The sequence below is a fragment of the Cygnus olor genome, chromosome 1 (assembly GCF_009769625.2).
Source record: "Cygnus olor isolate bCygOlo1 chromosome 1, bCygOlo1.pri.v2, whole genome shotgun sequence".
Taxonomy (NCBI): domain Eukaryota; kingdom Metazoa; phylum Chordata; class Aves; order Anseriformes; family Anatidae; genus Cygnus; species Cygnus olor.
Window position 1 is genome coordinate 145,199,400 of NC_049169.1, and position 22,138 is coordinate 145,221,537.

Below are 22,138 nucleotides of genomic sequence, written 5' to 3' on the forward strand. Positions count from 1 at the left end.
TGTGAGCAGGAATTACAGGCTCTAGATAAGTGTTGGAGCAATAAAGGTAGACACACGTAAGCCACTCTCCACGCAGACGAGAAATCATTTTAATGACTCCTTAGATGTGGTAAGGATATAGCACTTCTATGTGGCACTGTAGACCAACTGAAATACTTTATATACAAGGTTGGTGGGGTTTTTTTGTTTGTTTTTATTTATTTATTTATTTATTCCTGAGATTTTTAGTTTACTGAGTTTGAAATCCTGGAGAACTGTCACATTTTAAAAGCTAGCAGGACAGAAAATACATTCTTGCTATAGTTTTTATTTTGATAGAAAGAATGTGCTGTAACAACTGAGAGGTGTTTCGTTTGCACATAATTGAACAGAAAATTCCTCACAATGAAAGAGTAGAAGTAGCTGCTCAAGAATACATGCCTGCTTTTGAAAAGCATCTGTCAGCCATTCTCACTCCTGCTCTGCCATGAATGCATTCCTCTGTGAGACAGTATCCAAAGATGTTACACCACGTTTCTCAGCTCCCAACTTTTGGATCTGCGCATCCTTTTTAGTGTGAAAACAGCCACTGTCATGTGTCTATACTTCTCACGTGTTTGTTCCCGGCAGAAAGAAAAGTCTTACACACAGCACCTGAGAAATTTCATCTTGCTGCTGGTCTCAGACTTGCTACAGTTGTTGTCCTTAGCATGATTTGTTTGAGCAGTGGAAATTAGAGGGTGATAAAGCTAAAAAGAAGTTGAAATGATGATGCCTGAGGATTGCTTTGCTGCCCAGGACAAGGCTATACACATGGTTAGTTAGTCTCTACTGCAAATCAGCTGTTCTAACCCAAAGTGGAAGTTAGGTTATGAAAGGACGGTTCCAATATGAGTTGCAATCCAGAAATGGAGTTCACAGCCTGATACATGTCCCACTTGTCACAAGAGTATCTCAACCTGAGACATGACCTAATTTCATCAACCTCCTCCTCTTGTGTTTGAACGTACTGGAATTTCACACAAGGGCTTTGCTGACCTGAAGGCATAATCAGCTGTAGCCTTCCTCAGCCCGAGCTGCAATTTACTGCAGGAGAAGAGGGCACCAATGTCAACGACTATGTCAGATTAATCAGATCCAGCTCAGAAGCGACTGAAATATCACACGTGGCTATTTCTTAAAGAATTTTGAAAACTGACCCTGGAGCAGACCATGCCAATGTACTTGCTGCCAAAGATATTTTGTTGTGATGCTCTAGTCCTTTTGCACTGAGTGGAACATAAGACCTTGGTTTTGACCCTCTGTATGTGGTCAAAATGGCCTAGGACCCACATAGACAAAAGTACCCTTTTCCATTATACATGGATGATAGGGATCTGAGTACTTTGTTACACGTAGTGGGTTGCTAAGAAGGTGGTTCTTTCTGATGCACTGCTTTGGGGATCACTTCTGATAGGAAATAAAAGCAGTTTTCCCCTCTCCAAGCATCATAAGGCCAGTTTGCCCCTTCTGGCTGCAGAAGGCTAGAAGGACCAAAGAGGGAGATTGGCAAGATTTTAGACATGTTTTTAGCTGCTTCTAGGCTGCAAGATATCCTGAATTTTTGGCCAAGGGAGTTACTGTAGTTGTCTATTTTTATCACTGCATTTTTAAAACATGCAAAGAGCAAGACACTCCTTTTTAGGAGATCAGTGGATAAACCAAAATAAACAAATTGCTGTGTGGTGTGAGCAAGGGTGGTGGAAACAGGCCATTTGTGGGTATCCTGCATGTCAAGACCTATTTTTTTCATTTCAGTGACCACACATTTAGCTTTTTCAGGTTCTGGCTGTTTGTGCCTTGTCTATTCCCTCAGCACAATTGAAGAGATGTTCTCACCTCATAGTAATTGCAATAAAATCAAACTGTTTCTGTTATGAGCAAAGAAAAGAACTGAAAACAACAGACTCCATGAGCGATGGTGATCAAAAGGAAACTCACATTCAGTAAACAATCTGCCTTCCTGCTTAGGTGTTTGCCTGGACTGCAGAGCACGTCCCCTGCTCACCAGCTGGCTAACTTCAGGAAAGCCAAAGCCAAGTTCAAATGCCATGGATCATTAACTCTGAATTAGCACATGCTGACTCTAGATCAGCGGACAAGCAGACAGGAATGTTATTACAAACTAACTACACCTTAAAAAAGATAGGTTTGTAGGGGACTTTTTGCCCAGAATAGAGACGGGAGTTCAGGGTGGCCCATCTTGAGACATTGCCTGTATCTGCAGAGCTGGGGGAAGCTGTCTGGCCAGGAGCCCAAGGCTGGGGTCACCTGCAGGGAGATGTGCTCAGTGTGACCCCAGCTATGTGCTTTAATTAGAGGAATCAGAAGCATTCCTTGGGCCACGTCTCTGTCTGAGTGCACATGAACAATATAGACGAGGATAGAGTAAAACTTACAGGAAAGCGTGTTGTCACTGACCCTGGCTTGGTTTGGGCAGGTCTTTAAAGCAAGGAGGTCATTGAAACATTTTTGTCATGCATTTTCTGGAACCAACGACAGGGTGCCCTAGCAGCAAGATTTAAGCAGTATTAGCTGCTTAGCCTGGTGATAGACTTGCTAACCTGTCTAGAATTATTAACAGTAACATTCCCCACACACTTTTTCATAGCAACGGGAGGAATGGTGATGAAGGACATCTGGCTTCTTATAAGTTATAGGAGTGTTTGTTTTCCATCCCGCTCTGCCACCAATTTACCATAATAGCAAAGTGAAAAATAGGAGAGAAAACTAAATCTGGACTTCTCAGGAGGCTAGCCATTTGGGTATGGGCACTTTTCCTACCATGTTAATGTCCTTGCGATAATAAAAAACTGCATGCAAACCACTGACATTCTTGGCCTGTGCTGGATAAATACAGAGAATATTTGAAGTCTTCTGGGCAATGCAAATGGACTCTTTTAGATATTTCCTATACCACTTGAAGTCAACAAAATCCTCCATAGAGAAAGATGCCAATGTGATAAATACATTCCAGACAGCTATTAAACAGTATGGATGGACTAGGAATTGTTCCAGTCCCAGAGTAGTGTGCTGGATACAAACACTGATGACGACTCAAAACCTCACTGGTTGTAATGATTTGCAATCATCGGAGGCTTGGACAGACGGGGAATCACTTGTGGGAGGAAAAAAACAGTTGGGTTTCCATCAACCCATGACCTACATGCACAGAGACACTCTCGAATAGCTGCCTCCCTCCTCACCAGCCCCTCAATATACTACAGAAATGAACGTGTGCTGAGGTGACTGCTTACCTCTGTCTGGTAGGCATCATACAGGAATCCTACTCCGCTTGAATAAAACTGGCACCTTCTGTTATACAAAGGTCTGGGTTCCTGTAAAGACAAAAACAGCCAGAAAAGTACTTGGTCTGGAGGAAGTTTGAAGGCATCATGTCTCATGTCCCCATGCCAGATGTTTACAGCTCTGCAGAGCTGGAGCCAAAGCGGACAGTCGGGTAAGCAGCTCGCACACTCCAGCGCTGGCTTCTTTCCAGAACAGATCTCCTCAGGGTTACATTTCCTTCCTCACTCTGCCACTAAGCTATGCAAGAATCATTTAATTTTCTCTGTCCCAGTCACCCTTTTTGAGAGGCCATCACCCCCCTAATTAAATACTTCCTTCCCCAATGTCAAATAGTGTTGCTCTGTGAGAATGGTCCAGTCAAGCTTTTTCCTGGTACAGTTTCTTACCCAGCACAAAGAATTACTTTGATGGGACCTTCTTTTAAAGGATTTCAGCAACGTCCACAGTGACAACAGGGCAAAATACCTAATACTTTAAGCATTCTGCTTACTACATACACTTCAAAACAAAGAATAGTGAAGAAATGAAGGCATTCGGGGAAGTAATTTGCAATAAATTTGCTTTTGCCTACTTTTCCATTTATGATTATTGCAAAAGATGCATTCATTGCTCACAATTTATATTTTGGGTTGGGACAGTTTCCAAAAACTGATATAAAGGAAGGACACAATGAAATAGCCTTGGCTAGATGGAAGATGTGGGTTCCTGAACTTGGGGAATGGCCACTTGAAGGCTAGAGGGTGCACGCCTCAGCCAATTTCAGGACCCCACCATATTTGCCTAGGGAACATTTGATGGTTGAAGAGTTCTCTGTGATCAGCTGTATCTCCCAAAGCAAAGTGTGGGAGTAACTTCTGTTGTTGAAGAAGTCTTTTTCAAGCTTTTGTCACTTATACAGTCCTCGGTCATGATCTATGACTTCAAAGCACTCAAATGCCACTGCCAATAGTCAGTGCCAAGAGAGAAGATGGAAATCCACTATCTGCTGTTTCCTCTTTCTACACTGATTTTCAAGCAAAGGAATACTTCAGTTTTTAGCAGAAATCTGTGTTGATTAACTTTCACTGCATCAGCATGGGCTTTGAAAATTTTTGACCCATCCAGGACTAACCCAGTAACTGCAGAAAGAGCTGCACTACTTAAGATCACTTCTCAGTATTCAATCTTTGTTAGATAATGAAGTGTGAACTGCACAAATCTGCTGACCCAAAATACATAATCAGTAAAAAACCAGAGCTAGGCAGGAATGCAGGCAGTTCAATGAATAAAGGTCATCCATCAACTTGTTTGCCTTTCTGATTACTCTGGCAAACCTAAGAAAGTTTGGACACCAACTATGAAGGGTTAGGGAAAGGTTAGCTTCCTGCATCCAAAATATTTATTCGCATCACAAAAGTGTAAGAAAAAAATGCATTAGTAACTCTTTTTTTCTCTAGAGAAAAAGTAAGTATCACACAAACAGCATGTCATGTCTTGAACTAGGACAACATTTTTCTACAGGCCTGGGAAAGCATTAGGCTTTAGCCATGACTTCTAGGGACAGATCTGGTTGGAAGGTCTAACAAGATGCAGTTTCTCAGTCAGCACAGCAAGCATGGGATCAGCCAAAGGCTGTGCTGTCTTTTTTTTTTTTTTCAGAGTATCATCCATCCTCCAGCACTGATTCACCTATTGCATGGGGATGAAACAGGGATGAAATGAGAGAAGAGTGAGCAGTAGAAATGTCTTTTTCTACTGTAAGAAGCAAATTCATGAAAAACTGCTGTCCGTCATATTCACAACAACAACAAGCTTCAGTTTTATCCTGGAAAATCCTAGAAGGGGGAAATGGTCAAGGGCATGGGGGCCCAGGTGGTCCTGCTGATGAGGAGAATGGCTTGAGGAGAACTGGATGGATCTAGTGGGTCAACAACTGCTTGTGCATCTGGAGTTGGCAACAGGAATTTCACTTTTATGGCCATGGAACCATCTTCAACAACCAAGGGTTGCTTGGAAGAATCAGGATCTATGTGACTGACCAGGGCAACAACATTTTTACCTGCAGTCTAGTCAGCTGGTGAGGAGAGCTTTAAACTGAGAACAAAAGGGGAGGGAGATGAGAACCAGCAGTCGAGGAAGCAGTTTTCACACAGCTTTCCCACACCTCACACTTCCTTCCTCTTAAAAAAGAAATTGGTCCTTTTATTGGTTTGGTCTTTGAGGGAGAAGGCAAACGCAGTTTTCTTCTGGGTGTGCTTGTGGCTGGAAGCAGCACCGTCTCCAGGAGAGAGAGGTGATTGATTAAGTCATACCAGGTATTATTGCTTCATAGTGCTGTGCAGCAAAGGGATCAGAGCTGTTGACATGGCAGTAACCACTGTGAATGCAGTTAATACATCTGTATGCAGACATAGCAGACGTGTACATTCCTTCATCCACCTGAATGTGAAAAGCAAGCCTGCTGTGCTGCTATAGCCAGCTTTCTACATCCATCCTGTTCTTCTAAATGCATCCATATGTGAAGTCAGCCTGGTGATCCCAAATCAAAATAAATGAATGATGAGTGTGTAAAAATAACAAAGGTTAAATAACATCGACTTTATTCAGACACCCGCAGAACTCAACACCTAAAGCATGTAGCTTTTAAACACAGGCGCACTGGGGATACTGAAAGGCTGAATTGTTAAAAGCTTCAATTTGATTTCCATGTCTCAGATGTGCTACAGTTTGTCTGACTACTAAAGCACTTACATGAATAAGACACCACACAGACATTAAAAAGTGTTTAAAAATTATCCAACGGCATGTCATGCTGCATTAGCACCCAGTGGATTTTATTGGCCTCTTTAAAAACAGAGCCAAATGAGACATGTTTCAAAGCTATGAAAGTATTCTTGATGGGACTGCTCATATGGACTGCTCATAAAATACTTTGTACTTTTATATTGCTCACTACAGGCGGTGTATGAAAATAGGATAGCCACCAGTACTTGATTCTACTGCTTAGAGCAACACTGGTAGAGGCAGAGCTACTTTTCTATGCTATACATATATATAAGTGCATATATAGGTATATCTGCTTTTCACAGTGGCTTTAAAGTATACAGCAACAATATTTTCTAATATCCCTACTTATTATTATATATAAATAAATAAATGTAAATTAAACAACATATTCTAAAATATTCTAAACTTAAACTGATGGCAGTTTGACCATACCTGCCTGTTATATATAGATATACACACTCATACAAAAAGATGGCATTAGCATATAAAAAGACCTGAATATGCAAACAGAGCAGAAAAGATGACTACCACTCGTATAAACATCAATGAACAAACCCTACATTTCTACATTTAGCTACATTTCTACATTAGCTACATTTCTGTACAGATTTCTTCCTCTTTGGCCAGCCTACTGGTGATTGGCTTCTATGTACTCCAGCAGAGTTTTAACTAGCAGATCTTTCCAGCCTGCCCATTTATAGTTAAAAGGAGTTACTCAAAGAAGCAGAGAAGCGGAATGTGTTATTAATTATGCATTAATAAATTAATATTAGTGGGAAGTATTGCACAGCTCTAGCTCAAAACAGTGTTTAAGGAAGTTCCTGGTAAAATATGGTCATGTAATAGACTGTGCTGGGAAATAATTTTGAACTTGTGGCACTCTGTGAAAACTTGATGCACTGAAATAAAAAGAAGGCTTGCTGCTGAAATCAGCAGAAACAGGATTTGGCTTCAGCGCTGTATTAAAATCAGGCTACTGAAGAACACCCACACGCCTCTGGAATTTGACTGTCATGGCTCCTATGAGGCCTACAGCTGCTATTTTCAGAGTTATCAAAAGAAATCTGGACACCCAGTAATTCCCTTTAATTACAGGCAAATCAGAATTGCTCAGTCTTGAACCCTATGGAGGAAACTGTAGCTCTCCCTGATATTTTTGCATGTTTTTTATTTCCATTCTTGCTTGCATGTACAGTACAACCTGGGAGTGATAAACAGATAAGAAGGAAGGCTTTAGGCCAAGAAAGAGAAGATTAAGTCCAAATATAGAGGGGTTTGTCTGCGTTGGTTGCCTTCTTTTAAGAGCATACAATAAATAAAAAAAATTCTGATGGTGGGAGCATTGCAATACATTATATGTGTAAGGAAAGTACTCTATGAACAGCATCTTTGGTGGACTGGATACAACGTCTTTGGGGGAGAGGTTGTGTGGCTTTTAACTGAGGTATGGAAAGTAGATTTTTCTATTCCAGTTTTTGTTTCCTTAGAGAACACACATATTTTGGATAACATAAGGAAAATTCCACCTCCCTTATGCTTAAAACCGCTTTCTGAAAAGGGAGATATGGGATAAATTGAATCGACTGAAATTTATGCCACACTTTACATACACAAAATATAATCTTGTTAAGAATTCGCTGAAATAATGACATAGTGAGGTCTGTTTTTTTCCAATTACGGTATTTATTTAGTCTTAGCTTCCATGACTACATTGATAGGAGAGTAGATTAATCATTGCCAGGGGCTGTTCCCAGGCCTGAAACTTGATCATGTAGCCCAAAAACTTGCTAGAATTGGGCCTGTGATAGCTTTGGCCTAGGCAAGCTATCACTCTTCCAAAACAATTTTCTGGGCCTGGTTTGGTGGGCCAAGAACCATTCCCAATACGCAATTTGGACATTCCCATGCTGTTTGTGACTCTAAGAGACTTTAACAGTAAGGACGTGGGCTTTACCACACCAGTTGGCTTGGGGACCACAAAATGCTCCCAGGCACATTTGAAAGACTAATATAAAGAAAACTGATGAGTCCAAAATCAGACTGAGGCTTTTAGTGGTTCATTAACTTGAAGTTTCTTATTTTCTATTTGTTCCTAATACATTTTTTGCAGGTCCTTTTCATCTACAGCATGGCTAGCAGCGAACAGGAGAGGGAGCTGCCAAGATTTTTCAAGTTTTATCCTAAAAGCAAACCAAAATGCAGTTCTTCAGTGCCAGCTCAGCCCTGTGCCAGCAGCTGGGTGTTCTGGAGATTATTACTCCCTTCATGATCAGGCTCTCTGCGAGCTTTATGGAAGCAGACATGCAAATATGAACAAACAGATGTTACTAGCAACCAGCCCTTATGCTTTTCTGGAGAGCAAGATGCAGCATAAGTATCTATCCACCTCACAGTGACTGTCTGTACAATTATTTCTCAGTCTTTGAACAACATTCCCAATGAGATGGGTGTCTTTTGAGAAGGACCATGGCTAGGATATACCAAGGATTCCCATGAATGATCAGGATAAGTACCTTCATGCTTTCATTCATGAACAAAAGAGGTTTTTTTGCATATTTTTTAAACATTATGAATAGCTTTCACACAGGTTGTGACAAGGTGGACATTAAGGAACATCTGAGTATAAGGCACAGGTCAGTATCCTCAATACGACAGCAAGAGGGTATCATCCACAAAAAAAAAAAAAAACATCATATATGTGCTCCTGAGCCTTGCAACTCCCACACGACACACACAATTATACCTCCTGAAATAAGAAGCAAGTTTTTTTTTTTCACTGTTCTTTTCAGCTTTTACTCATTGGCAGCTAAGTATGCAATTCATTTTTCAGTTTGCAGTTTCTGAAGCAGAAGAGGCTTTCAGAAAACCATTTATCTTGCATAATTTCACAATTTTAAGAAAAGGGCAGAAATAATAACCCTCTCCCCACCAGACTCTCCAATTCCAAACATTGAATCCACATCAGCTGGTGGAAAACTAACTAATTACAATAACCATTTTAAACCGGTTAGCTTCTTATATACCTGTATCCTCTCTTCTGCCTGGTAAAGTATCTCTAACCTCCTGGAAGACCAACAAAATGTCTTACCCATAATTCACGAGAAGTTAAACTTCTGTACACGTAGTTTACAGATAATTATTAAAAGAGTACTCCTCACATGCTGCACTGAAATCTATTTGTGTAAGTAACAGCATTACTTTCATAACCTTTTCACTTCAGAGAGCAGTTGGGAAAAGAAGGGAGCCCAACTGCAGAAGCCACTGTGCAGGATGGAAAATGTGCCCCCTTGGAAGGGCTGCCCATCATCACCACGGGGCTTTGTGGGCCTCTCTTCTCACCCTACAGTGTCGGGGAATGCTCTTATAGGAGTGCCAGGCTGTGGCTTCAGGTCTTTGCTGCAATGGGATAAAAAAGCATGCTCGTCAGTGCTGGGGATGCTAAGGGGGCTGGTACTTGAATCAGCCACAGCATCTCCATCTCTCTTGCATTCACTAAAAAAATCAAAACCCTTAATAAATTGGCTGTAAGCAGGTGGCTGACAGCAATTTGGAATGCCATGACTGTACAACCCCCCAGGTTTTTAAAAACTAGAACCCTGAAAGGAAATTCACATGCCATAAAACAAAGCTTTGAACACTATGGAGAGATCTCTCAAAGACAGCAACTGTAAAAAAAAAAAAAAAAAACTTGTTTGTTTGTTTTTGGTTTGGGTTTTGGGGAAGTACAACCAGTTATGGGAAAAAATTGAATTCTATATTTCCTACCTGCTTCGTATTTTGACTATGTGTTGTGAGTCTCTCCTAGAGTTATTAGCAGTTTTTGTTTTTCACTGCCACCAAGCTCATCATCAGCTTTTGAATCCAAATGTCAGTGTAATTTTACTTCATCAAGTGGGACTCCAAATCTTGCCGTTTCTGCATTTCAGCAGTTTTCCTCCCCTGTGATATCAGTGTTTGCTTCCTACTTTTTCTTCTCTGTTTTGTCCTCTTGGGAGCATCGCCTTAACTAACAACATAGAAAGTCCCAGGCTGTCAAGGAGTATCCAGTGCATACTGGCTGGGATTTGGAAGGGTGAGCACAGAGACACAGAGCCAACTGTTTCTGGACTCCCACAGACCGACTTCTGTGCACCAGCCTAGCCCTGAGGTTATGCTACTGCCCAAGGGCTGCAATGGATGGGAGCACCAGGAGCACAAGTTTTTCCTTCTGTCTAGACTGCACCACTACTGTAACAAGACATTTGTGATCTCCTGGTGCAAACAATACATTCCCAGTTTTGTTTAAAGGCTTTGGAGGCAGTCAGGTCAGTATTTGTTTAAATACTTCAGGTGATGTCACGCCACGATGGCAATGCTGTGAGCTTCACTGTAGACTGCACTCACCTCTGCACTGACCTCTGCAGTCACCAGACTGCACTTACTTTGTCTTGTGCTTCTCTGTCTGCCTTGCATGAACTTAACTTAGGAGCAAAACTTCTTCCAGAAATGCTGGGCTCCAGTCTAGGGTCCTTGCCTGTCTCGTCTGCTATTCAGAAATAATCCAACTCCAGTGCTGAAAATAGGAAAAGCAGCTGGCATGGCTTAAACACTTCTTTACTCTCAGAAACCAGATTTATTTTATGCTGTGCTTTCCAGGGGCTCTTTTTAGGATTTCTATATAATTTGAAAGACTATATGCTACAGAATTCTCTTAATGCCGAGGAGCACTAGATATTCGCATGCATCTCTTTCAAGCCAGCGAGCATTCAGAATACCTATATACCATCATAGTTGAAAAATACACATACATGGTTGAAAACTCATACGTGGATCTATCTCACTTTGTATTTCCTCAGTGATTTTTGTTCCACTTTAAATGTTTTGTACTGGTAGCCTCAGTTGCACTGTCCTTTATTTGGGAAAGTTTCTGGGCTGGTAGTACTGCTGCAGTTGAATAAATAGTCTTCAGATGCTGGAGCTGATCCACTGCTACATGATGTGCACAGACAGGTCTGTTCCATATGGATACAGTTCTGTTAGAAGGGGTTAAATCCTCTCCAAATAGGTTTTTGTTTTTGTTGTTTCAATGACTTTTGCCTATACTCTGCCTCGCATGAATGCAGGAGGAGAGGCCCATTGGTCTTCACAAGCATTCACAAGACAAGTAAAAGAAGCAAGAGCTGACGTCCCTGCACATCACCTCAGAGGTTCAGCAGCTCGGGTGCTGATGCACGTCCGTGGCAGCAGGCAGAAAAGAGGTGTGTGCAGAGCTGCTGAGTGATGCCTTGCCTATTCACCTGAGCTCTGCTGTGTTGCAAACCCATATGTCATCACAGGTGGTTCCTCTGGCTGTGCTGGAGAGCTGGGGCCACACAAGACTCCAAGGAGGAAGACAACTTCTACCTTACTACATCAGATCTGTGATAAATCCAAGCCTGACACTAGAATACGGCTGTTTTTCTTTAGTTGTGTTTTACTATCTAGTGTGTCTCAGGATGAGGCTGTAGACCTTCCAATGATACCTGCAAGAGCTACTTTGCACAGTTAAAAACTTAGATTTACCAATGGCTTTCACACAAGTTTCTAATGATGCAATTACCTGATATTATTCAAAGCTGTAATTTTAGTTATTGCTTGATGCGGTTAGATATTTAATTACTTGTTATAGCTGATTACTTACATTGATTACATTACCTCAATTATAGGGTTTGTAATGTTAACTGATTGTTCTGTCTTGATTAAAATGATGTTGTGCCATATAAGTAATTAACTTTTCCACAAGAATGCAAGGGCTGTTTATTCTGCTTCTGGTAACGTAACTCAGATATATGAAATACAACTCATCTCCTCCACTTTGCTTTAAAGCTTTTAGAATATATAACAAATATATGAATCTTTAGGTATACTACTGCAGGAAATAGCATTTTGCAAGACACTAACCTTTGCACAAATACTGACTATTTTGCTGACTGAAATGTAGTTTTTTTTTACATTTATAATACTCTTTTGGATTTATTTTACTTTAAAGAGAAGGAAAAGAAGCTGCATTAAATGCCCTAGTTAGGCAGTGTATATATTGAATATATACATATTCCAAGAAAATGTTTGAGGCTTTATCAACGTTGCATAGGAACACTGTTGCTTTCAATTTTCAGGGCATGGCACACTACTGATAGGGACCTCTAAATAACCCCATTATAATCTAAGCAATGTAATAACAAATTTGAGTCTGATTTTTTTTCTCTGCTAGGTACTGAGCAGAAAACACAAGCACAGTAGGTGTTTATGCCCAGCAATCTGCCATCAAAGCTCCCTCTCATCTCTGTAAAAGGAAGTCCCCCTGCTGGCACTCATCACAGCACACAAGGGGCCAGACTGAAAGGGTCCATCCAAATGGATGGGACTGCAGGACCAGGCCCCAAAATATAAGAGAGTAAAAAGTCCATGCAAGAAGCCCCAGGAGGAATGGAAAGACAGAAGTTACAAAATCAAGATGGTCTAAACAATTAGTGTGAAATGATTCATGCATACCCTGACTGTTCAGGCACGATGAGCCTGTCTCCATGGGCTTGTCATTTTGAAGCTTGCATGCACTTCAGAAGATCTGAGATGTTCAAATATATGGTGCTCGGTGCTCCAGAGGCAAAAAAAAAACCTACTGGCTATACTGGTAAATGAGAGCATGGAGAGAACTGCACGGGGGCATACACACAAGGAGATTTGAGGCAGGTTCTGTAAAATTTTTTTAGAACTATGATAGTTTTAAAGCATCATACACATATAGATAAGCATATTTTTTCAAACTTGAATTTCTCATCAAAGACTAAATAAATGTATTAGAAGTGTGAACTTTCATAACTCGCAACCTTGGTGTGACAGAGCAAAACTACAGAATACCTGGAAACCTAGTTATCGACACTATTTGCAGCTGGACAATCATCCACCCACAGAGAACAATTTCTGCTGCATGATATTATTATTCATACTAATCATGGTTTCTTCTTAAAAATGAAACAAATGAAACCTCTGGCCTTTTGAAACCTTTTGCAAGGGCAAAATGCAGCATACACTTAAATACCCTAAATTTTTACTCTGGTAGAATTTAAGGACTTCTACATGCTTTGCTTTGCTAATTCAGATCAATGTGAATAAACAGCACATTTTACCTTATTCACTCCACTAGTTTTTGCACAGAGCAACTCAAAGCACTGGTCTTCTTTTGATAAATGACTGGAAAAAAATGCCAAGTATGCCAATTTCCAGTCTGAACTCTGCAGGTGGTTACTACCTCTCCCCTCTATGTGTCTTTGTAGCAGCTCTACTTTTTTTTTTTCTTTTCTCTAGAATAGAAACATCTGCTGATAGTCTAGAGACATTTTTGAGAATAGGAAACAATGAAGGGAATTCTCTTCTGCTGGCAGCCCATAAGAGGGAAGTAGATGATGCTTTTCAGAGCAGACTGCAAGCCCTTTGCCCCAGGCACCACCTTTGGTAGGACTGAATTGTAATTAACCCGCTTTGTATGCTTTGCATAAATTCCAGCATGGCTACTGTTTTATAAGGAAGGTTAAAGATGGAAGTAGACAGTAAATCTCCCTTGATTCAAGCTGTTGATTCTACACTACTAAACAAATTCCACACAGAATTGAATTTTGGATGTCTAGGAGACAAAGAGCACTTTACAGATGCAGAAGAATATGATCTATGGAAACAAGAATACAAGGCTCATTTTAAACGTGGATCAAATCCAGCTCACTTCCCCCTACACTTACTGTATAATTATTTGCGTAAGAATCTCCCTCCATATCTTTAGAGTTGATTTAAAATACAATCAGTGGAGTTCGCATCTAACTACACTGAAAAAAATTTTTTTTTTAAATAAAAAAATGATTTAATTTCCAAACCAAAGAAATGAAAAGTGACAGATTTGCTCTTGTCCCAGCTCACTGAAAATTCTGCCCTGTTGTGCACTGACATTGTGCTCACTTTGAGACAGGATCACGTAATTAAATGGAACTGACACTTAACCATTTGTTTTCACATACTCAAAATGTGTGTGTCATTTCATTAATATTTTCCCAGAGTACAAACTCCAGAAAAAGAGCAGTCTTTCTCCCTCACTATTGCAACTGTATAAGATGTTCTTTACTGTACCTTCAAGGAATTTTTACCGCAAAGCTGGTTTACTGCAGCTGGAATGACCAAACTAATGACATTAATGGGGAATCTCAATGTGGGCTGTTAGATCTCAAGAAGGGGAAGCAGTGGAGCAAGGTCTGTGTCCCCTGTGGGCTAGAAGAAGCTGGACTAGTCCTTGTTTTCCTCAATAGTGAAGGCTTTTGTCCTGTACTGTGGTGCAGATGAAGAGCTGGGAGGCCTGAGGCAGCTTGCTCTCTGGTCCTGTCCTGGGGCTGCAGAAAAGAAGGAGACCACACTGTAGATCTATAGAGATGCTGTTAGGAAAGGAACCAGGAATCTCTCTTTTTCCATCCCATTGACAGGAGAATTGCTCTTTGGCATCCAAACACAATGTATGTGCTGGCTAATGGTTCAGACATTTGTATGTGGTTGACACAATGCCAACTGTTCTCCCTCAGGAAAACAAGTCACAGCAGGGAAGAAAATGTGATTCTTAAGAATTTGCAACTCAGCTAAACTTGAAAGGAATTTCAGGGAAAAAAGAAAAAAGAGCTGTATAACCAGAGGGCTTTGTCCCTGCCAATATGAGAGGCTCTGCAAACTAGAGGGAGTTCTCCAAAGAAAGGGTTGCAATTATATTTCTTACTGAAAAATATCTGGCAACCAAATTAAAGTACCATACCAGCTCCTCTGTAATATCAATATATTCAGGCTGTATGCATAGTATGCATGGCAAAAAACGGAGGAACATCAGACTGCAGATTCTTGAGAAAAATACCCTGAAGCCTTCCCCTGTCCCTTATACAGTGTAAGCTCTCTGTGTTCTAGCCTAGAAAACATTAGCTGGATGACAGTTTGGCTGACAAGCCCTTGTATGCATCCAATATACTCCTCACTGGGTTGTCTTGTGTGTTATCTGACACCTGAGGAATGGTGATTTTAGTAGAGATATTAGTTCAGTTATGGTCATGTCATAGATTATGTTTCCTTTGCAGATTTGAAATCCAGAAAACCTGAATCAGAAATTTTGACCAGTGTTTTCAACTGTTTTTAATCTGTGAACCCTGAAATATCTTCCATCAAGGAACAGGTCCTGGCAACAAGAGAGTTTTTACCTGACCATAAAAATACTCCACAGGACCCTTCTTTTAAGACCCTGCTCTAGAATGACATTCTGAAAGAGTAATTTTGCCCCAAGATATCTGCATCAAGTTCATAACTTCTGGATAAATTTTACGAGATCATGTAGAAAGAAACTTGAGATTTAAGGATGTCATTGATGGAGAAATATTCATACCCTTGACAAAGCTGTTTCCATAGTTTACTACCATCAAACCAGTGTCTACTTCATGGTTTCGATCTGTTTAACACTGACTTCAACTCAATGCACTTAACTGTGCTTTTGTGCGAGACTAAAGAGCCCTCTGTTATCAGATAACCTTTGATTATATAGATACTATATAGAGGCCAAGATCAATCTGAACTCCTTCCAAGTTGATAATGCTTTTTGTGACACACAGAGAAACACAAGAGCTGAAGTCAGTAATCTAGCAATACTCCCACAGGCTATACTTATATTGCCAAATAAAATCCAGGGACTGATTTTAAGTCCTGAGTTCAAATAGCCCCATCCACACTGCTCACACCCATGCAGCTTAGCGTTACCTCTCTAGAGCAGATTTGTTTTCAAGAGAGCTTGTGGGGGTGGTCTGAAACAGAACTGCAGTGGCAGCGAGCCATTAGACAGGGTTTTGGTGCTTCGATTTATTCCACAGACATGGCCACTAATACCTTACAAAATACCTGTCTTTACAGGTAACTCAGCTTCCTCTTGCTAGTGGGCATTAGTGTCCACTAACTCATGGGTTATGTTAGATCAGTTAGGTACAACACCTCCCTGGGAGATGACTTTCCATTTAGATTCTTTACCAAATTGATGTTTAATCCTTCCTTAGACCTACTGCTTTCCACTTTTCCTGTGGCTGCATACAAGGGCTAGATGTTCTTTTTCTTTACTTTGATCATTGTGTGTTGACTGAAAATATTTGCTAAGCAAAAAGGCATCCCAAAAGCCCTCCTTTCCCAGGAAAGTTCTTCTGACACACTAACCTACAAGAGCACCAATGTAACTGTGGTTGCTGTGGGGGAGATCTTTACCTGAAAGGAACTGATTTTGCTTGTTGAGTGTTTGCCTGAGCAGATGGCAATGAGAGATTCCAGGCTGTGATACGGCTGGAAGTACCTGACAACTGTAGATATCTGTAACTCATGCCAGGGCTCTTCAAATTATGCTGGAGACCTATCCAGCATGAGGAGCGCCACCATCTGAATTGTGAAGAGTGTTTGTCCTATGATTTAAAGTACATTCAATCGCATTTGGATGCATGAACATAACTGTTATGTCAATGTGGTCATCTTGCAGTACAAAAGGGAAGTCTTGGAAGAATGGCTCAAGCTGGGTGCAAGAGTCCTCCTTTGCTCCAATCTTTAACTTAAGTCCATAAAAAAGAATAAATTTTCCTTTATAATTAATTGGTACTACAGGAACACAGTCAGTGCTTCCCATCTCAATGTCAGATGCAAGGTCTAATACTAGTAGTTAATACTGTGCAGTAGTTGACCATTGTCTTCAAAATGCACAGAATACAAACTTAAGCACTTTGTATTTAAGAAGTTAATCAATAAAATATTTTTTATCTTGGTGAACCACCAATGTAAACATCAGTACCGAACTAGTGCTGGTTTCCAGTTAGAAATTATTAGAGCTCACTCCACTATAAAAAAACCCACACCTTTATGGTATATGCTATGCCATGCTATTATATTAATGAGTCATACAGGATGGAAATGGAATTAAAAGTAATTAGCTGTAATTTTGCCTCATGTAGCAGCATGGAGAAAGTAAAATGCATTTAGTGTTCTTCTCCAGAGAAGCTAGCTAACTTAATTGCGATAAGAAATTACTTATTCTTTGAGTTGAGCTTTCTACCGCCAGTTGTCAAGGTAACAACTTCATTAGACATGAAATACAGCTATTTGTTTTTTCTTTAAATGAAAGGTCAACGGAGTTGTTCAGAACATTTTTAGATGGCTTTTTAAGAGATCTGCAGAGCCTGGCTTGAAGTGTGCAAGGCATTGGGGTAGGCATGAAGGTAAGACGTGTTGCAAGCCAACTGAGTTTCTGTAATCTGCACAAGAAACTTCAAAGATGGGGAAAAGACTGACATTCTTGGCCATTGTATGTACAACCACCAGATGGTGCCATCAATTCTTGAGTGCACACATGCAGCATCAGCCTCTTCTGTCGGGAAGTGGTAAGGAACCAGTAGCTTAGTGCTGCGTGGGCATCCCTGCCTGGGCTTCTGATTCAGAATCATGGAATCTCATGAGCTGGAAGGGATCCACAAGGACCATTGAGTCCAGCTCCTGGCTCCACACAGGACCACCCAAAAATCAAACCATATTTCTGAGAGTGCTGTCCAAACGCTTCTTGAACTCAAAAAAGCAGAAATCATCAGATCTTTACGTAATTTCAGGCTGTACTTCTTTGACTAACTAATGTCCCGAGCAGAGACCTCACAATGTTTGATTTTCAGTCACCACTGGATTCATTGCTTCCAACTTGGTTCTACACCGGATTTAAGCTGAACCAAATGAACACTACAGCCAGAAGACCTGGTCCTGTCCTCCCTCCATTCTCAGCTACGCCTTCCAACCCTTGCCTTGGGTTGACACTGATTTCAGTGGGTTTGCCTGATAAACTGGATGGAGGGCCCATCCAAATGAGCCAACCTAGCAGGACAAACACACATCATGAGTCTTCCCATCAGGAAGGCTCGTAAGTTTTAGTACATGAGGGGAGGCGGAAACATGAAAGCAGGGGGAGGTGGGTGCATCTTTTTGATAGCCAGCTTACTTAAAATCTCACATTTTTTTTGACCTCAGACAGCTAACCTGAGCTACAGTACTCGGTAATCCATAAAACACTAAATATGCTGATGTTGCAGCCAGGCAATCTAGTCTCACTGCCACCCATTGTCCTCCATGGCCATGGTGATTCAGTCTAAAGCCATAAAATACCATGTAACAGTATTTTACACATGCTTTCCGTGAGAAAATAGCAATGCCCATCTCCCTGATATGGGTACGTGGCTGTAGTGCAGGAAGCAGAGAGAACATATTGGCCAGCAGCAACGTGTATGTGTCCAGACCCCACAGCTGGAGCTCAACCATCCCAGACAGCTCATGTTCTGAACCACATGGGTGTGTGTAGACATCAGGACCGTCACACTGAGACTGCCAACAAATTCAAAGCAGAGGGATGGAGGCTGCCTGGCTCCAGAAGGGCAGCCAGTGCCCCCAGGGGAAAAAGGGTTGTACTTGCAGTGTTTCAGCCAGAACTGGGAGTTATAGTGCAAAATAGCCCTGATCTAAATCCTTTGGACAAGCTGAAGGAAGTGAAATCCACATTAGTCAAACACTACATTTTGCTGGGGCTGGCTGGGCCTGCAGTTTTATAACATAGTTATTTATTCATTGGTTGGGGGCTGCCATATTGCTATTACTTAGTATGGCAGCTTTTGAGCTCTGCCAACAAGAGGTCAATTCACGTTAGCATCACCCAGATGAAAGACTCCATTTTCCCTTTCTCAGGTGTCTAAGCTTCCTAGAAAGTGAGTTTACATAAAGCCAGTTTTACTAAATATCAATCTGAGTTAACATGCATAAGGATAAGACAAATATCTCAAGTTTAGTTTCTAAACCCCCAAATCTGTATGTAATTACTCAGCTGATATGCTTCAGCAGTCCACTGATTCAAGCTACACTTAAATCATTTGGGTAAAGATCCCACATGAGGACTATGTATTTTAGCCTCCTCTGGTTCAGCTGCAGGCCCGAGGCTTAGTTATCTTGGTATGTTCCATTTTAACTAATTCCTTAAACCACCCCTATTAAGAGGAAGAAGCCAGATCAGCCAAAAATGAAATGAAAAAATGAGACAACTGAAGTGGTTTTGCAGAAGGGGAGAGGAATCTAAGGGATAGTTTAGCACTGCGTGGTTTGATGTACATTTTAGATCTCATGACAGACAAGCAATTCTGCCTTTTCACAGCACCCTCAACCTTCCTTATACATGTATCCCTTGAATATCTCCATGAGTTTTGTTAACTTCAGTGGAAGAGAATGACCCCTATGATAAAAGTACAGCTGGCACATAAAGTCAGAAAGAGTGCAAGAAGTGAGCCCAGGACTGGAGCCTACCTCTTTTTCTGTTCCAATTCTTGCACATTTCAAGTGTTGAGAACAGCTTGTGAGAATCTGCTATTGTAAATCAAAATACAATGTCTTGTCTCTGCTTCTAGGCAAGACTGGAATTTGAACCTTTGCTTGAAATGCGTGATGTCATTCCTGAGGCACCTAGCAGCCTCTCCTCTGTATACGTGCAGTCACATCAAAATGCTTCAGCTAGACAAGATTACTTATCATGTGTATTTACAGTATACAATTTCAAAGCCACTGCAACACACTTTTTTATCCTAGAGGCTCTAAAATTGAGGCCTTGCCTCCTTTGGAATAGCTACTGTTAACAGAATTCCTTATCCTACATCATCAAAAACCTGCAGGTGGTCTCATTTCTCCATTTCCAGACAAGTCTGAAGCAAGAATGAAAAACTCCCCAGATCTCCAAAAACAAACCAATCATTTGTGTGTTTTTGTTTGTTTGTTTGTTTCCAGTGAAGATCAGCAAATCCCCACTGATCTTGAGCAGGATAATTCTATGGATAAAGATTTTCCATTTTATCCTTTCTCTGCACCAGTTTTCCCAACTTTTCACTTTCCATCAGTTTCCCAGTTTCTTATTTGTGGAGACTTAAGAAAATTCTTGAATGGATTAGGGTCTATCTATGTGAAAATAAAGTTCTGAAATCACAAAACAACAAAGCAAGATGTTCTTCTCTTCAGGCTCTTACAACATGATTTCCCTCCAGACAGCCCACTTCAGGCTTCACTCCTGATATGGTGCCTTATTGTAGTTTCCTCAACTTTCTGGTAATAATGCAATGAAGCAAGTTATACTATGTTGTCAGCTGCCTATAAAAACTGACCTGAAGTGCATCTGATTATGCTACCAATTTGTCACATTCACAACCAGAAGCTGTAAGCGGATTATAATCTTTCAAAGAGTCACCATCCATAACTCTATTTAAACATGCATTCAAAGATGTGTCCATCCAACCCACCCGGATAAGAAATACGGAGGCTGATGTTAGAAGGCCCCTGAAATAATGACTATTCCAGAGGAACACCTTGGAAGCACTACTAAGACATTTAACAATACAGTCGTTGGCCGAGGCTTTTACTGGACCTTACAGCTTTCTGTGGCAGAGAAGCCCAGCTCCAATAACAAAGGCACAGGACAGTGCACATGTGCAGCAGCTCTGAGCTGTAGATTTTTGCTATTCCTTCATTGCACCACATAAAACCAGACTCTTAAAAATCACACTCTTTTAAAAATCACTTTCTTTTAAAGCAGTTCATGCCTGACTATAAACCACATTAAAACAGAACTTCAGCTAAGAGGATGTAGCAGTAGTTAATGACAAGGTACATAAGGGTCATTATCAAAGACTTAAGCTTTATAAACAGAGAAAAATAAGCCCAGCTGATGATTAAAAGAAAGCCAAAAATGGTAATGAAATGCCGATTAATATAGCATCCAAATCTCTTTACTCCTTTCTGCTGGTGAAAAACTGAGAAATCTAATGCACCTTTAAAAATAGCTGAACCAGAACCTAAAATCCCTCGCTATATTCTTTCAGTTTTTGTACACTGTCAACGTAAAATCCTGCATCTGAGCTGGAATAACTCCAGGCAACAGCTCAGGCTGGCTAGGTAGCAGCTCAGCAAAACAAGATCTGAGGATCCTATGGAGAAGTTGAACAAATGCTGGCAAGGGCAACCCTGCAAGCAGTTATGGCCAACTTTATAGTGTGCTGCATTAGCAAAAGCATCACCTGTAGGCTGGATGAAGCAATTACTCCTTTCTGATGGAAAGTCATAGGGCCACATCTGAGTAGGGTGTCCAGTTTTAATCCCTCTCCCATATAAGAAAGACAGGCACCAGTTGCAGCTCAGACCAATGGAGCGTCAGTAGATGATGAATGGACTGGAGAACAGGATATACCAGGACAGTATGAAGGCTTGTTCAGAGAAAAGAAAGAAAGGCTTAGGGGGATATTTGTTGCTGTACTGAACTACCTGAAGAATTGTCGCACAAAAGACAGAACCAAAGAAGTGTGTAGAGAAAGGATAATGGCAGCAATCCTAAGCTGCAACATCACTGGTACATTTTCTGGTGTTCTCACTGGTGCTATCCTAAGGTATCCTTCATCTAAGGTATCCTTCATCTCTGCTGTTTTGTTTTGTTTTTTTAAGTAAATCTCCTCGAATACACCTGCCCCGATGTTGTCTGTGAAGTCCATTGAACAAGATCAAAAAGCAGTTCTTATAGTCAAGAAGAGAGGAACTTCCCCTGTCTGAGTCCCTGGTTTCACCTAGAGCTTTCGGGCACATCAGAGTCCCTTTTTATCTCATGCTTCAGGAAAATGTGACTGGCCACGTGTCAGTATTGACATTCCTTGATTCCCAGCTTGGTGCCTAAAAAGATGATACAAAGTATTTGTCTCCACAGCTTAAAATGTCTGCTTACAGTTTTGGTTTCCATCATCTTCCCCATATCCTCAGGAAGCTCTTGCAGGCAATTTCCTCACTTCATAACCGGATTTGTTGCTGATGGCTATTTTAGGACCTGTCTGAGGGATAACTGCAAAGTTAAGGATCGTGTGGCAATGGTCAAGTCTTGCAGTCATGGGTAGGAAGGCAGCAGATACTGCAGGGAATGTGCATGTGAGGTGGGACAGGGGGT

At 41.0% G+C, this 22,138-nt stretch overlaps 1 protein-coding gene across 5 annotated transcripts in view; it reads right to left on the reverse strand.

Annotated features, from left to right (window-relative positions):
• Positions 1-22,138, reverse strand: part of TMEM255B (transmembrane protein 255B) — a 72,007-nt gene that overhangs the window by 15,288 nt on the left and 34,581 nt on the right. For all 5 annotated transcript variants that reach the window (XR_005819436.1, XM_040555518.1, XM_040555594.1 and 2 more), the window contains one exon: positions 3,276-3,356. Coding sequence is in view for 4 of the 5 variants with exons in the window: in XM_040555518.1 (XP_040411452.1) it covers positions 3,276-3,356 (81 nt within the window). In the remaining variant the exon portion in view is untranslated. The remainder of the gene's footprint in view (positions 1-3,275; positions 3,357-22,138) is intronic.